The sequence below is a fragment of the Homalodisca vitripennis genome, chromosome 6 (genome assembly GCF_021130785.1).
Source record: "Homalodisca vitripennis isolate AUS2020 chromosome 6, UT_GWSS_2.1, whole genome shotgun sequence".
In the NCBI taxonomy this organism is placed as follows: Eukaryota; Metazoa; Arthropoda; class Insecta; order Hemiptera; family Cicadellidae; genus Homalodisca; species Homalodisca vitripennis.
In genome coordinates this window covers 11,666,640-11,682,725 of record NC_060212.1, presented here as the reverse complement: position 1 = coordinate 11,682,725, position 16,086 = coordinate 11,666,640, and the positions used below count along the sequence as shown (strand labels likewise).

The window sequence follows — 16,086 nt, the reverse complement described above, 5'->3', positions numbered from 1 at the left end:
AACCTTTTTAGTTAACAATTTTCTTTTCATCCAAATATTATTTATAAAGATAGTGCGTTTATTGAAGTTTACAAAAATGTACAACAATGTATTTTTATCTCTATTATTTTTTTGTTAAAAAAATAGAACAAGCGATAGTCATAGAAATAAAACGCTAATACCTTCAGAAAAAGTAAAAAAAAAACTTTTTTACTTTTATAATAAATACCTTTGCATAAATTTAAATCAAAATGTAATTTTAATTAAATTTAAATTGTCTACAAAATAATAAAACACTGAACCTACGTGAACATAGGCTTATTTTCAGTTTCACAAAAATCCAACCTATTCGCTAAAACTTAACCTAACATCTACATTTTTCTCTTCACTAATTAAAAAAAAAAAAACAATAAACAAACTTTTATTTATACATACTAAATAACGAAAAGTTTAAAATATCCAAATAAATAGCAAGCAATACACTAATACCGGCAATGGCGTAATAACAACAAAGAAATCAACACGGCAACCATGCGATGCGTTGTTCTTCTCTACTGGCTGAGTCGGTGATTGCGCAACAGAACAAAAATAAAATACTAGTTCATAGTCTTCGTTGTCTATTATACTGTTGCTTAGAGCAATTCTTCTTCTTTGTTTTGATATAATTTTCACTATTTCCAGACAACGATAAAGTAACAAAAATAACAAAATTTAATGAAGCTATTTTCGACGCATTAGGCATTTTGGGATTTTACAAAACACGAGCTTTTCAAACGCTTATTTTATAAACATTTATTTTCCTACTGGCTATTGAAAAGATGTTTCTGAAAGCCAAGAATACACTGTTTTCAATGACGACACTTACGATCGTGTAGAACGTAAACTCACGATAGGGAATTTTTACAAACATACGGTAATTTTAGCGTGTTCGGAAATTACGCAAACAAATGGCAATCGGAAATGTAAACATCCAAGTTTAGAATTTTATAATGACAGATTTAACTTAATTATAGAGCGTTTTATGATATAATATGAAACCTTGAATCTTTATCTTTAGATTTACGTATGTTTTACTTCAAACTAAGTAAAAATAGACTTGCTGTGAGAGATCATATTACGACATAGTTAATGCGTCGAAAATAGCTTAGTGCCATTTTGAAACTGTAGTTAATGCGTCGATAATCGCTTAAAGCCAGTTGCAGGGTTAATGAATAAAGAGTTCTCTTTCTTCTTAGTTACTAAAATTTGAAATTGTAAGAAATTTTGAGAAATATATATACAACTTATTCAAATTGTTATAGGTCACAAGCAAGTCAACTGACCAGCTATGATTTAGTGGTCAGACCTACTTTTATACCAGACCCCAACCACATTTCATGTATACCACTTTTCAGGCTCTAACTTTCCCTTAGCACTCTTGTTTACCATTATGTGCATATTCTACTCTACTTCCTGCTACACTTGGAAACATGAACATGAAAGACTGGTTCGACGATGAAGGCTGACCTTGGTGCAGTCGGCCACAATGAACTCGGCAGTGAAGCCCTGGTGGTAATGACGTTCTCTGCGCTGGCGTTGACGCATGTCCTCGTACCGACTCTTGCACTGGTCTACGCTGGTACCGGCAATGTCGGCACATATTAAGTGACCGATGTCCGCGCTACGCCACTTCAGCAGGTCCCCACCCTTGCCACAACACATGTCCAGCACGTGTATCGGCCTCCCGACACTCCTACCTTCCTTGATCAAGGCCATGTACTCGTCTAAGGACAATCAAAAAAATGGAAAACTACTTACTTTTCACCATTTGGTAAAGGCTAAAGAAACTACAAAGAATTTAATAAAATAAGCATTTTTAACTTCAGAATCTTAAACAACTACTGATTTCAATCATGTAATAACATAATTCAATAGATTACAGGAATGTATTTTACATTAAGTAGCACTGCTTACAGTTCAGCTGTTAAAGCTTCAGCTTTACCCATCACATACTTCATTACTGTGTTCGTTTGAAGTAAACAACTTTAAATCATAATATAATAAATCAAAGCTGAGTTGAACAAAATTCATGGCACATCTGATCCTGTGTTTACAACTGTAAACAAATGGGTGAATGAATTTAAAAATGGTCATAAAAACGCAAAAGATGAGTACAAATCCAGACGCACTATGGAAAAATAGGTTGAGTGGGTTCAATTTACCAAGAAAAATTGGGTGTGAAAAAAATCTCGCCAAGATCGGTGCTGCGTTTACACAAAGTAGAGGATAATCACAATCGTGTGGTCGACTCTGAGGCAGTTTTGGCGCTTTTCAGTTGTAATCCTGACGAGTTTCTGTGTCAATAAAGTGCGAATATAAAAGTATGGATACACTCTGTTTAATTTTTGATCGGTAAAGATGTAGGGATGGAACTCAGGACACCTTTCTAGGAAATAGAAGTGAACTTTTCAGTCACTGCTACAACTTTGCCTCAAAATTGTTAAATGTAGAGACCCATTCAGTGACACCTCATTTGAAAGGTATTGATAAAAGAAGAACGGTGGAAACAAGAGCTTTCTATCTCAACCCAGTACAAAATGGCAGCTCATTGAGATCAGTTAAAAATTAATTGAGTCAAAACATGAGTAAATAACATCGAGTCCACATTCAGAAGGTAAATAACTTCAATAGACAACCACTTTTTCTGTTTTACAGTTATTCAGGCCTCCCTTATCTTATCTGTTTGAGGAATTCCAGTATCATGTTCAGTTTCTGGTTGGAATTAATAAAGTTGAGGTGTGTTTTTGTGATACTTTCAGTTGATATGGAGTGTTTAAGTGAACAAGAGCTTATTATGATCCTGATGATGCGAGGTTACAAGACTGGGGTGAGATATTATGGTGAAGTAAGGAATTTATTTAATGACACATCCCAATCAAAACTCTGCATCTAAATCAGGGGTTCAAAAAACAAATCAACGTTTCCAGGAAACATGCAGCGTTAAAGACCGCCCCCTAAACCTGGACGACCAAAATCAGCTGCAAATAAAACATTGTCACTTGACGTTTTACAGTCTGTTGTAGAAGATCCTCATACCTTAATAAATATATATATATATATATATATACATCATATGATGTAACTATTTCATGTGAGTACATAGTATAAATCGTATATTATGTACTTATTATAGCACATAGTAAGTAATATTAAGCAATCCATTACGTTTTCAGACATGATGGGTTTTGTATGTTTACGGTATCGTTAAACATACACTCTAATAAATAAAAAACACAGTGAAGGCCTAAAAACATTAACAAGTACTACAAAAATAAATTAATAGTTCGCTTAGGCTAATCGTCAAAGTTAAAAAGTTGAGCCTATGCACAAAGTCGCACTCGGCTGTTGTTATAATATCTCTATATTTTTAACATTGACAACCCACCTCAGTGAAATTTTGATTCATTTGATAATGCTGTAATCGTATGAAACATGTCTTTAAGCCGTAAGAACAAACTTTGGAAGGACAGGATAAATCACCATTTAACCAACTTGTAACTATTAGAGCTGTCTGATAAACGTTTCTACATGCAGACACACTGAGGATAAGTTATATCCTCAATGGAAAACATGAAAGGCTACTAAGACAAGTTACGCTGTAAAAGTTAAGCAGGCAACAGTTAGGTGATTCTAGTCTTGTAGAGTCAACAAAACTTTCATTGCTGGATTTCAGATTAGGCAAAAACAACCTGATCTCCAAAACATTCCTTTTAAATTAAGTCGGAATGTTTAAATATATATTTTTAAACGATTAATAAATAATGAGAACTACTTACTTATCAGCATACTTTTAATCCAATTATTGAAATTTCTTAGGTGAACAATTCTACTTTTGCTTCTTTCTGTCAGACCCTTCTCTTCAAGAGAATTATAGTGAGCAGCAACCACTGCACTATGACTTTCGTTCAGCTAGAAACAAAACCAATCTCCAAGCATGAGTTTGAAATTAATTAATTTAGTTCAATATCTACTTGATCTTAATATAAATACATGATTTTCTTTAAGGATAGGCCAATTATAATTCTTGAATACAGAATCATTCCGATTATAAGTTAAATCAACAGTTCCCGATTCTCAATTCCTCTGTAAAATAATGAGTAGTTTGAATTGAACAGAAAACCTATCTTTATCATCAATTGCATTGAAAGACCATACAAACCATTAAATACTGGGTGGTTGTAAAGAAACTCTCTATTTTTATTTGACTACCAGTTTTGCTAGTTTCAGCCAAATACATTAAATCTAATTTTGTTTTTTCCTTACAGATTAAGAATTAAATAAAATTCAAGAAAATGGCTGCAGGACGATTGTCACTTAAAGAGCGAGCACAAATTGCTTGCCGTTACAAAGTCTGGCAAAAGTAGTGGCAATATCAACAGACCTCGTGCTGTTTTGGATCCAAAAACAATATAAAACTGTCATTAAAAATTAATGAATACCGGATCAGTGAAAGACGGTAGAAAAACCACCCGTCTTTCAACATCCAGATCAGAAGAAAATATTCTAATTGTTGAAGAGTGACTTTATGACTGGAACATGTTTTGTGTGAGTGAACTTTAAAATGTTTTTATCTTATTCTTAGCATGACCATAGTTTTGGAAATTATTTATCAATTTATTGAGTCTATCTGAAACAGTTATTTTCAACGTTATTTCATACAATTTCTCTTTAATTTTCATTTGTACTAAACTAGTCTACATATCCTACCAAGCATACTCACGTGTTCATATTACATATTATAAACTGTTACAAAACTAAAATTTTGTTTGAAACTAACCCTAATTGGTTAAAAAGTGTGAGACTCAAGTAAATATAGATATCTCCTAAGTTTTCTAAATACATAATATGACATGTACAAGTACAATTGTCAGTAGAAACAGGGTTGTACAGTTTCAATCAACATCACTTCACAAACTAGAAAGCTGCTGCCACTAGTCAACACAGCCTGTTTACTCAGTTTTCATAAACTGTCTTCATACTGTCACTCCACATCCATGGCAATCACAGCTATGCACAAATCACAACTGCAAGAGGTCACAACAGTATACAAGAAGACATCATCTCCTCCCAATCTTATCATAACATAAGCTTTTCTATAGAAAGTTGCCTTGGCCTTACCTTAACGACCCTAACTGACTCACCAAACAAATCTTACAGAATTTAATTACCTCTCCTGCATTCCAAAAAATGTCAACCTCATAACCAAAAAGACCTACAACCCATTTAGGAACCTCGATTCCAATAAAAAAAGTAAATATATTTTAAAAATTTAATAATAGAATCTTAAATAAAGAATTTGCAATTTTGCATGATAATGTTCAACATCTCCCATCTTGTTTAGATCTCCTGGAAATTTCACTTAACGATTTAAAACCAGATATTATTGCATTAAGTGAGAATAAAACGACAGCAGAATAGATAGATTTACTCCAAATTTCAAACTCTATAACAGCATCATTTTTTACCAAACAGGATGAGGGAGAGGTGTTATTTGAACATTAAGTTTAAATGTGTGAAAATGCCTTCTTTTCAGGAATTTAGTAATAGAAAAAGAATCTGAATGTTGTCTGACAGAAATAATTAACAGCTGTTCTTCATTACTATATACACATGTCAATATTACACCAAGAGTATCAATGTAAATATTCAGTCAGTGTTACACTGTCCACACTGTTAGTACCGATGGCATCACAGTGGTGTAAGAGTACTTTTTTTATAATAGTTATTACACTTTGTAATTATAATGCTGAATGAATGCAATAGGCTAAAAATCAAAGTTAAGATTTCGGGCGCTGTACCCCATAATAGTGCTGGCTTGAACATGTTCAGCTGGCTATAACTGAAGAGGTCAATCCATTTCAAATCACCCAATAAAAATAAAATTTGTTGCTCAACATTTTTAATTTGCCTAATTTTTTTATTATGAGTTCCCTATGGGTAGACAATCACAAAACACTATTTGAAAAATTTTTACAAGCCATAGTTTTTTCCTGGCGGCCATTTTTTAAATGGCGGTTTTGCAGATTTTAGTAAAATACGCGGTTCACGAAAAGTTTAATTGCCAAGCTATTTTTAAAGATATCAGAATAATCCAAAAACCAGTGTGTTCAGCATAAAATGAACTTCAATTTGACATTATAATAATGTTTCTTTTGTGCAAGAAAGTCAGTCAAACTTGTTCTGCAAAATCTCGGAAGAAAATCATCAATTGTTACTTTTTAAGACCATAAAAGTTTAAGAAGGAAAAGAGACTCACTACTAATATTTTATTTCTTTGTTAAAAACTAATATAACTACATACTGAAAAAGTTTTAGCCCTGAGAATGCTCTCCTTTTTTTTCTAGAGCTTTTCAAAAATGGCCGAAAGCCTAATAATGTCAATTTTCTAGGGTTAATAACTAAAAAGGGACTGAATGAAAATAAATGAAAATTTAAAGAATGTTCTTTATACAAATAGGAATATTTCATAAAAAAATTATGACTGAGACTTAACTACATTTAGAGATATACAGCATTGAATTTCAGTTAAAAGCGCTACCCTTTTTCTCGCTTGTGCGGTACCAAGTTAGCAAACAAGGGCTTGTTTAAATCATTATGTTAACAATAAACTTATATTTAATGCTCAAAACATTATATTCCTTATTTAAACCTACTTAGGATTTACAATAAAAATTATTTAAAACCAGAAAAATAATGGTATAAATAAACAATACTCATAACCACAAAATAGCACTTCGCACTTTAGGAAAAATAATTTGCTTAGATCTATTATACTGTCAAAATGTATATGCATTTTAATTTATGTTCTAAAATATAATATTGTCAAATACATTTTATAAAATACATGATGTAAAAATATGTGTTAGTACCTGAGGAATATTTTAAAATAGTAACTCATAATCTTACACAGTGAGAACAATAGGTAAGAATCATAATTCTTCAACTTAACTTACCGATACAATTTTTGTACTACACTTGCATACAGTATCTACATAATATTGTTCTTCTGTGCATTTAGATTTAAAACATTGGTTTCAATTACTTGTTGGCTGCAATTTTCATCAGTGAATTAAATAAAGATGATATTCCATTACATAGTTTTTCATTTATGTTATGTGTCCTACCAGACATGGTTGTTAGTTCCAGTGGAGTCACCTTTCGCACTATTTTCTTAGCAGGCACCCAGGCAGTGTCATTTTTGGAAAGCTGGAAGGCAGTTTTTGGTCCAGAAGGGAGAAAGAAATGTCATCATAGATACAAGCAACATAGTCATTACTCGTAAAAGATGATACATTTGTGAAAAGTATCGATGTTTGATGATCATCAAAGTTTGAGCCTGCAGAAGTAACAAAACATCTTATTTGGTTGTCACTTATGGGGATGTATCTGTGATAGCTTCTTGTTCCTTTCACTGGTAAACAGCATTCAAATCTTCGGTAAGTTTTGTTTCCATTTGCTTGATTTCGGCTGAAGAAACAAAAATATACTGAACTCCAGTAATATTTTCTCAACAATATTTGAACATATCTTGTGGAGTCAGGATATGTTCAGTGTAAGGTCTTTTGAGTGAAGCTCGTGTAACTTCTCGTTTCGTGGTTCCCCCAATACCATCGCAAGAATTCTTCCCGTGTGATGAGGCAAAGAAATTCCATTCTGCTTTTAAACTGAAATCATTTTTGTGTAGGCAGACATTAATGAAGTTTTTCTTATTTTTGTACTGGCTGCTTGCTCCATCGCTAAAGTAAATTACCATTTCAAAATTAGGGTTTATCCTCTTTATTTCACTAATTAGGTGATGTTGAAATGTGTACACAGTCGTGGTATTATGATCAAGATGGTCACTAATTTTTCTGGTTTTAAATCATTGTTATTGTAAATCCTAATTAGGTTTAAATAAGGAATATAATGTTTTGAGCATTAAATATAAGTTTATTGTTAACATAATGATTTAAAGAAGCCCTTGTTTGCTAACTTGGTACCCGCACAAGCGAGAAAAAGGGTAGCGCTTTTAACTGAAATTCAATGCTGTATATCTCTAAATGTAGTTAAGTCTCAGTCATAACTTTTTTATGAGATATTCCTATTTGTATAAAGAACATTCTGTAAAATTTTCATTTATTTTCATTCAGTCCCTTTTTAGTTATTAACCCTAGAAAATTGACATTATTAGGCTTTCGGCCATTTTTGAAAAGCTCTAGAAAAAAAAGGAGAGCATTCTCAGGGCTAAAACTTTTTCAGTATGTAGTTATATTAGTTTTTAACAAAGAAATAAAATATTAGTAGTGAGTCTCTTTTCCTTCTTAAACTTTTATGGTCTTAAAAAGTAACAATTGATGATTTTCTTCCGAGATTTTGCAGAACAAGTTTGACTGACTTTCTTGCACAAAAGAAACATTATTATAATGTCAAATTGAAGTTCATTTTATGCTGAACACACTGGTTTTTGGATTATTCTGATATCTTTAAAAATAGCTTGGCAATTAAACTTTTCGCGAACCGTATTTTACTTAAATCTGCAAAACCGCCATTTAAAAAATGGCCACCAGGAAATAACTATGGCTTGTAAAAATTTTTCAAATAGTTTTTTGTGATTGTCTACCCATAGGTAACTCATAATAAAAAAATTAGGCAGATTAAAAATGTTGAGCTACATGACCTGGGTGATTTGAAATGGATTGACCCGTAGATAAAAAAATACATTTGTATTATAAATATAAAAAAGTTAATGAGCACTCACATGATCTGATCTCGAATTTAGAGACAATCTTGAGACATGTTTTTCTTTTATACACCAGAAGTGCGGAGAGGATATGGCGTCAGAAAGGTTGGACGATCTGGCACGTTATCTGAGGTCAGGAAGGTACCGATTGGAAATACCCCTGGCCAACAGTACGGGCTTCGCACCTCTGGCTAAAGGAGAAAAACATCCCTCAAGATAGTACCCAAAATCAAGCTCACATAAAGAGGGTGATAACAAATAGTAAATGGGGAAAGAGTGACCTCTTTCTTACCAAGATCACTTTCTTTTGGGCGACAGAAAATAAGAACTACTAGTCATAATATCTTGTCAATTTTACAGTTAGGCAAGTAAAGTCAGTTCATTCTAACAGTACAGATTTTTTAGGTCTCCAGTAAGAAAATCTGTTTCAAAAATAGTGGCCTCCGGATAATACCAAAGTAGGTACTAATTTTATTACCAAATGCAGCAAGCGCATGTAATTTTTATAGTAGTTAAATGATTTTTTCCCAATCACTGACTGGATTCCATACATTTCTAGGCTTGAATAATATATTGAAACTCTATAAATACACTGTGTATTATTATTTAATCTGAAACTTACTTGATCAGATGACTTGACATCTCCATTGGGTGGTTCAGAGGTAGTATTTTTCTCCTGTACAGTGCCTTCTTCTGTTTTCAAAGCCTCCATTTTGTTCACAATTTATAAATAAAAAGCAGAAGAGCTGCTATCAGATGTATGCTTATTCAAATCTGAAAAATAATTCCTATTTGAAATAATATTTTACTCTCTTTAGAGCTCAGAACGCTAACAGTCCAGAACAAGCAAAGACCCCACCAAAAGTTTTAGAAAATAAGTTACAATTTAATACGCATTTTTGCCGCAGCCAAATTAACAACTAGTTAATTTTAAAATATCCAAAATATGAATAAAAATAAGTTGGTCAAATCAAAATTGTGATTAAAAGCATAAATGTTGTTAGGAATCTGAATCAGCAAAGATTTTAGGAGCAATTATTAAACAAATTTTCAGTGGTGTTAGAAATAATAGCAATACAGTGTCTGGAATGCATAATTTTGTGTTTTACATAGAAAACGAGAAAGGATTCTTATCTGTCAGGTAAATAAGCAACAAGCAAAATGTCTGCACATAATCTAATTGTTAGTTTTGATAGATTAGTTTACTTTGCTCTATCCACAAAATTATAGATAGTGATTTGGAAATCAGTCAATATTAATATAGTAAATGTCAAAATGTAACTCATTGTATTTATGAAATAGCTGTATTAATAATTACAAGAACATGAATATAATTTTATTAATAACTCAATAAAAAAATATTTTAATAGCAGATCGAATGGGACTTTCTGTATAGCACATATATAAATAAAAAAAAGGAATTTTTTGGTTTATTGTTTGTTTGAGTTTGTTGTTTTTAAATTTGAAAATATTTACTCATAAATGGTTTAAGTTACATAATTGTAGATGGGACACAACTGACAATGATCTAATGCCATCTTTACAATATTCCTGATAATTTCATTAAGACCATGAGATTAAGCGTGGAAACTAATTATTAAAAGTAAGACCAAAATTCGCCATTTAAATACAGATTGTACATGTTACCAGATGAGTATACGTCGAGGGACGCATGTGCTTGTAACCGAATTTACTGCTACAGCCTGCCTGGAGATGATGCCGATGACTGATTCATGATTAGACCCGGTGGAATTATTATAGTTAACTTCTGGTACTTTTAACCCGTCATTAGGCTTTTCTACCTGATTTCACACCAGTAGGCTTGTGTATAGCTGGCATCTAACTGTATAAATTATTATTAAATTGCTTACCATTAAAACATTTTTTATTGTTTCTATTTCAATTTTAATGGTTTGAATGGGTTTTATAAATATTTATGATTTTAACATTTTTTTTTATACATGTAAAAAATAAAATACTCGTATCTGTTTCTGTAATTAAAACGTTAAATTGCTTGCATGGCATTTCACATAATACGTAGACGTACTGAAAAAAGTATTAATTATTAAATATTCATATCAAAATATATTTTATTACAAATAATGTTAAGATATCACAAATATGTGTAACAAGTTACATGTCAATATGGCTGACTCTGTACAGATTACTCATTTACAGTGGCAATGCATGTGTTGCATTTGTGTAAAGTTGATGCAGTGCTTTACATATGGATCTTCTGCAGTTGTCACATTTATAGGGTGTAAATCTGTGTTTCCGCACCGGACAGTAAAAACACTTTGGATTTCACCCAACTCTTTTGCATCATCTATCCAAAATAGTCTAGTAAATGCCTTAATAAAATTCCTCTAGAAATAAGACTGCTTAACAATGCTAGTTTTAAGATAAAAGTTGAGGAATTTTTGTTAAAAAATGCCTTTTACTCTATCCAGGAGTTCATGAATGGACAGTGGACAATCTTAGACTTTTAAGATATAACTGTGAATATAAGTATGATAAAATTTGTGACTTGCCTATGTATTTTTGTATGAAATATTTATGTGGCCAATAAATGATTCTGATTCCAAATTAAAATTAGACCTTCAAACAGGTCCTAGCCATACTAAAAAAACAATCTTGAACTAATAATTAATCAGAACACACTAATAAAATATTAAAACGTATGATAAAAACAAACCAATACGACACAAAAACACAATCATAGGCTTGCGCGTAGACGATACACAACAGTATGACTGATACAGTCAAGCTTGTGCTTAGATAGCAACTAATATTACTGACACAGCCATCTTTTGTTACCCCCACCCTTCAGTCTACAGATAAACAAGGAGCCTGATGGCGGGTTAAGCTTCTACCCCAAAATTTATGGTGCTAATGACAGTTTACATCAAATGCAGGAATATTGCAAAAGCAGCCTAGGCCTATTGTTAATTAATTTTAACACTCTCCCAGAACCATCTTTTTCACCCTTTCCGCTCGGATGGGCAGCAATGCTGACCAAATATGACTTTACGTAGGCTCGTATTATTTTAGTGCATACTGTCCACTCAGATCGGATGGGCAGCGGTGCTGTCCACTATGGTGCCTGCGTGCACACAGCAGCCATGTCATTGTTGCGTCCCCACCAGCTCGGATTTATCTTCAGCGCGTCATTGACACTGTGCCCTTTAAAAAGTTAAATGGATTTAAAGGTCCAAAGGTAAATAATAATGTAGGCGAAAAGTATTACAATGGAAATGTTATATTTCTATAAACTATCATGAGTTACAATGAGTATTAATAATGTGACAATAAATAATTATAACATGATAAAAAATAAAATTGAACTGTTTATTATTGTTCTGAATACAAATTTAACTGCAGGCTAGTTGTCATCTTGTTGTTGAAATATCTGAGATGAATGGTACTTTTCAAAACAAACATCGATGTGAAGACCGGGCTCATTTTCACAAGTTTTGCAATAAAACTTCACTCTTTTCCTGGTGCCGCCTTGTGCTCTGCTGCTACACACGACGCAATCCTTCACTTTTCTACCTTCAAGAGGATATGGTAGATGAAGTTTCCCATTTAGTCGGGAAATGTCTTGCAATTGGGATGGTCTTCCTTTTTTTATTTGTGTTCCTTACATCGCCAACAAGCTCTAATACCAGTAATTAATAATAATACCAGTAAAACCATGTATTAATACTGATATATTTACACTTTTATTTACAGTTATATTTACACTGATATCTACAATACTTCATTTACACTAATATTTAATAAAATTGCACAATACTAAGAATAATAAAAAATCCTTTCTAATAATGCGTGTAGGTTAACTCACTAGTGACAATGTGGTTAAAAGCGCGCTAAAACGAAAGCCTAAAATGCAATATTGACCAGATGATCAATTTCCAAGCTTTGTAATGAAACAGCTGATTGATCTTAATGCGCTGTATTATAAAAACATACGTCAAAATAAAAAAAAAAGTTTATAACTTGTGGTCAACGCTGCTGTCCATCCGAGCGCTAGTAGGATTATTCAACGGACAGCACATCTGACCATCCGATCTCTGAGGACGGCAACTCTAAAAATAAATGCGCGCGCTAGAGGAAATGGCGGTGGCCAACACTGTTGCCCATCCGATCTCTGTGGGAACTATAACATTACCGCTCCGAGCGGAAAGGGTTAATGTACATTATCTGAACCACCAGCCTCTGAGACTGGTTGATCATAATTTAGATTTTATAAGTACCTAAAAGTGAGTTATGTAATTCCAGTCTGGAAAATTATGAATTAATATTCCAATCCACACTATAACATTATTTATTACATGCATCTATTAACAATATACATAGAAAACAGTATATGGACACAAATATAATTGTCAGTAGTCTCAGTCTGTAGTCTGCAGCATTCCCTACTGGACACATTCAATAGCACAGTCCTTACACACCTTCCGACTGCATTCAAGACACACTGGTTTTGAGCACCTTGTGCACTTGTAGGCAGTTTTCCTCTTTTTTACTGATGGACAGGATGCACAAGTCTTTCTCTTCTCCATTTTGTCATCAGGAACTTGTGGTCTTACTGCTGCCTCGATGTTCCCCAGAATCTTCGGAATGGTGTCTTTTACGTCACGTCTCAAATTAGGGATCCGCAGTCTTCTTTCAACATGAGGCTTGATAAAATTCTCTCCCAATGCCTTAGTAAACTTGAATCTTGTTATCACTGGACTACCAGAATAGTTGAGGAAATCAGGGTCAACTAAAATTACGGTTCGGTGGTTCGGGCAGAGTGTTAACAGTAGGTAGTGTTCCAAAACCTAATATTGAACTATATATTGCATCAGTTTAAAATATATAGTGGGGGTAGGGTACGATAAGCGGGCCCGGTTTTTTACATCGAAATTGGCAAACGATATTACTTCATCATAACCAACGATATAATCAATTGATACTGATTAATTATTTTTAATTATTAACTTAAATAGTCTATGTCAACAGCTATAAACACTTTAAAATAATACACGTAGGGTACCTAATATTTCAATTTTACATAAGTAATTTTAATTATTAAAAATGGCAGTCAATTTTAGAAAACTACACGACACTGCTTTGAAAGGTGATAAGACATAAATAAAATATATTGTTTTTGTGGCTTCAACATGTTGGACTCATACCGAAAACCCCATTATGTGAAATTTGTGGGAAAGAAACAACCGTAACTGTGAGAGGAGCAAATATGGTCGTCTTCAGTTTTCCTAATTTTTGTTATAATAATTTGTTTAATCACTGTAAATAGGTCTTAAATTCATATTTTAATTTAAAACATACGATTGTTATTGAAGACTATAGATACTTTTATATCGATTTATAGTCTAGGATTTGAGATGCGAATATTAGGTATCAAAGACTACATTCTTTGATATAAAAAACCGGGTCAACTTATTGTACCCTACCCTATAGTGGTAGTCTAGACTACATAGGGTATAGATAGAGCACACTTATGAAAAGTGATTACAAACTGCTGAAAACAGGTATGCAACTACAGAAGCCATTACTGTTAGTTAAAAAGAAGTAATGTTTAGACCAATCTATTATAATAGTTAATATATTTTTGCTTAGATTATAAGGTTTCATACTATTAATAAATTCGTAAACATATGCTAGCTAACGGTAAAGATGGGGCCGAGTTATAAATAACTAGTACTAATAAATAACAGTAACTTAAGTTTTCTTGACTGAAAAAATAGTTACAGAAATCATCTACACTGATGAGAGCTAATGTAAATAATAGTAATCTGTTTACACAAACACTGTCCGGTACTCATCCACTTGCTTGTCTCCTCAACAAATCTCAACGAACACTTGACTAAACAGCATTACTGATATCAATTGCCTCTCCTCTCCCTCAACTTTATTCATAACCCCAAAATAATCTGAAATAAAACGATTGTTCGTTCAATGAACTCAAGCGTACAGATTATAATCAACGATGCTAAGAGTAAGCAAGTTGCACCTTGATAGAACGCATTTACATATAGTACATATATAATCGCATTTACATATATAATCGTATTGTACTTATTAGTAGCCTTGCGTAAAGTTTACAGATAATACAATTTATGACTAGCTAGAACTACTCTACAGAGACAAAATGACTAGCTTCGGTTTTAAATGTTTTATGTTTTTGCTTAGTCTCTTATGTTATTGGCTGAGCCTCTACTTCATGAAGGATCGTATTTCCATAGCCAATTGTTTTCTATACAATTTTATTGATATTATTAGTAGTGCCTATCCTATTATGTAATGTACGATTAGGTGTAATTGTAGGCCTAGTGCTAAACAATGGTACACAGATGAGCTCTATTCTTTGAAGTTGGTATGTCTAGATTGTTACTATGCTTATAAGGATGTAGAATGTATTGAACTGAAAATTAAGTATTCTGCACTAAAGCGTTAGTATAAGCATAAACTGCTAGCAAAACGTAGCTGTTATTCTAACATAACTGAATGTTCTATCAATAATACTTAGCAACAACAACAGTAGTCTTTTAAACATCTTGGTCTGTTGTAAAAAGCATCTCTAGGGAAAACTCCCAGCCTAAGGTTACTCATGTAAATCCTAACCTAAACAATCAAGGATTTAATAACTATTTTATAGATAAAGTCAAGGAAGCAATTAACAACATAATAGCTAGTAATACAAGTTTTTCTTCTTTTGTAAATTCTGCATATAGACCAAACTGTTCTTTTAAGTTTTCAACTGTTTATGTAGAAAATGTTTTCTCTGTGTTCCATAAATTTAGTAATAGTAAGTCACTTGATGTTGATGGCCTCAACTTATATATTCTTAAGGAAGGTACCTATTATATTTGTGAACCATTAGCTTATGTAATAAATTCCTGCATTAACTGTAATGTTTTTCCTGTATGCTTTAAGTATGTAAAAGTTGTAGATGTTAATTAAAAAGGTGCAAGTTCAGAATATGGTAACTATTGGAATATAAGCATTATTAGTGTGGAATCCAAGATTTTTGAGATAATACTTAATCGTCAGATTGTAGCATATCTTGAGTCTAACAACAGTGTTCAGTAGCTGTCAATATGGCCTTAGAGCTAACCATAGCACAATAGAAGCTATATTGTTTTTTTTATTCAAAGATGTACTGGACTTAGAAAGTGGCCTTAGTGTGGGTGGCCGACTTTATGATCTTGCAATAGCCTTTGACACAGTTACTCACAGTATCTTACTTCAAAAGCTCGATTACTATGGCTTCTTTGGTCCTGGTATATCTCTCATCAAGTCCTACGAACGGTATCAAGCACATGTATTAATTGTATCTT

At 32.6% G+C, this 16,086-nt stretch overlaps 1 protein-coding gene across 4 annotated transcripts in view; it reads right to left on the bottom strand.

Moving 5' to 3' along the window:
* Nucleotides 1–14,704, bottom strand: part of LOC124364106 (mRNA cap guanine-N7 methyltransferase-like) — a 31,799-nt gene extending 17,095 nt beyond the window's left edge. The window contains exons 1-4 of one of the 4 annotated variants that reach the window (XM_046819298.1): nucleotides 14,472–14,704; nucleotides 9,360–9,511; nucleotides 3,795–3,927; nucleotides 1,486–1,742 (exon numbers count right to left, since the gene is read on the bottom strand). In XM_046819298.1, coding sequence (XP_046675254.1) covers nucleotides 1,486–1,742; nucleotides 3,795–3,927; nucleotides 9,360–9,449 — 480 coding nt within the window. In that variant the 5' untranslated portion in view covers nucleotides 9,450–9,511; nucleotides 14,472–14,704. The remainder of the gene's footprint in view (nucleotides 1–1,485; nucleotides 1,743–3,794; nucleotides 3,928–9,359; nucleotides 9,512–14,471) is intronic. The other 3 variants (XM_046819301.1, XM_046819300.1, XM_046819302.1) reach the window with 3 other exon arrangements.
* Between the last annotated feature and the right edge of the window lie 1,382 nt (nucleotides 14,705–16,086).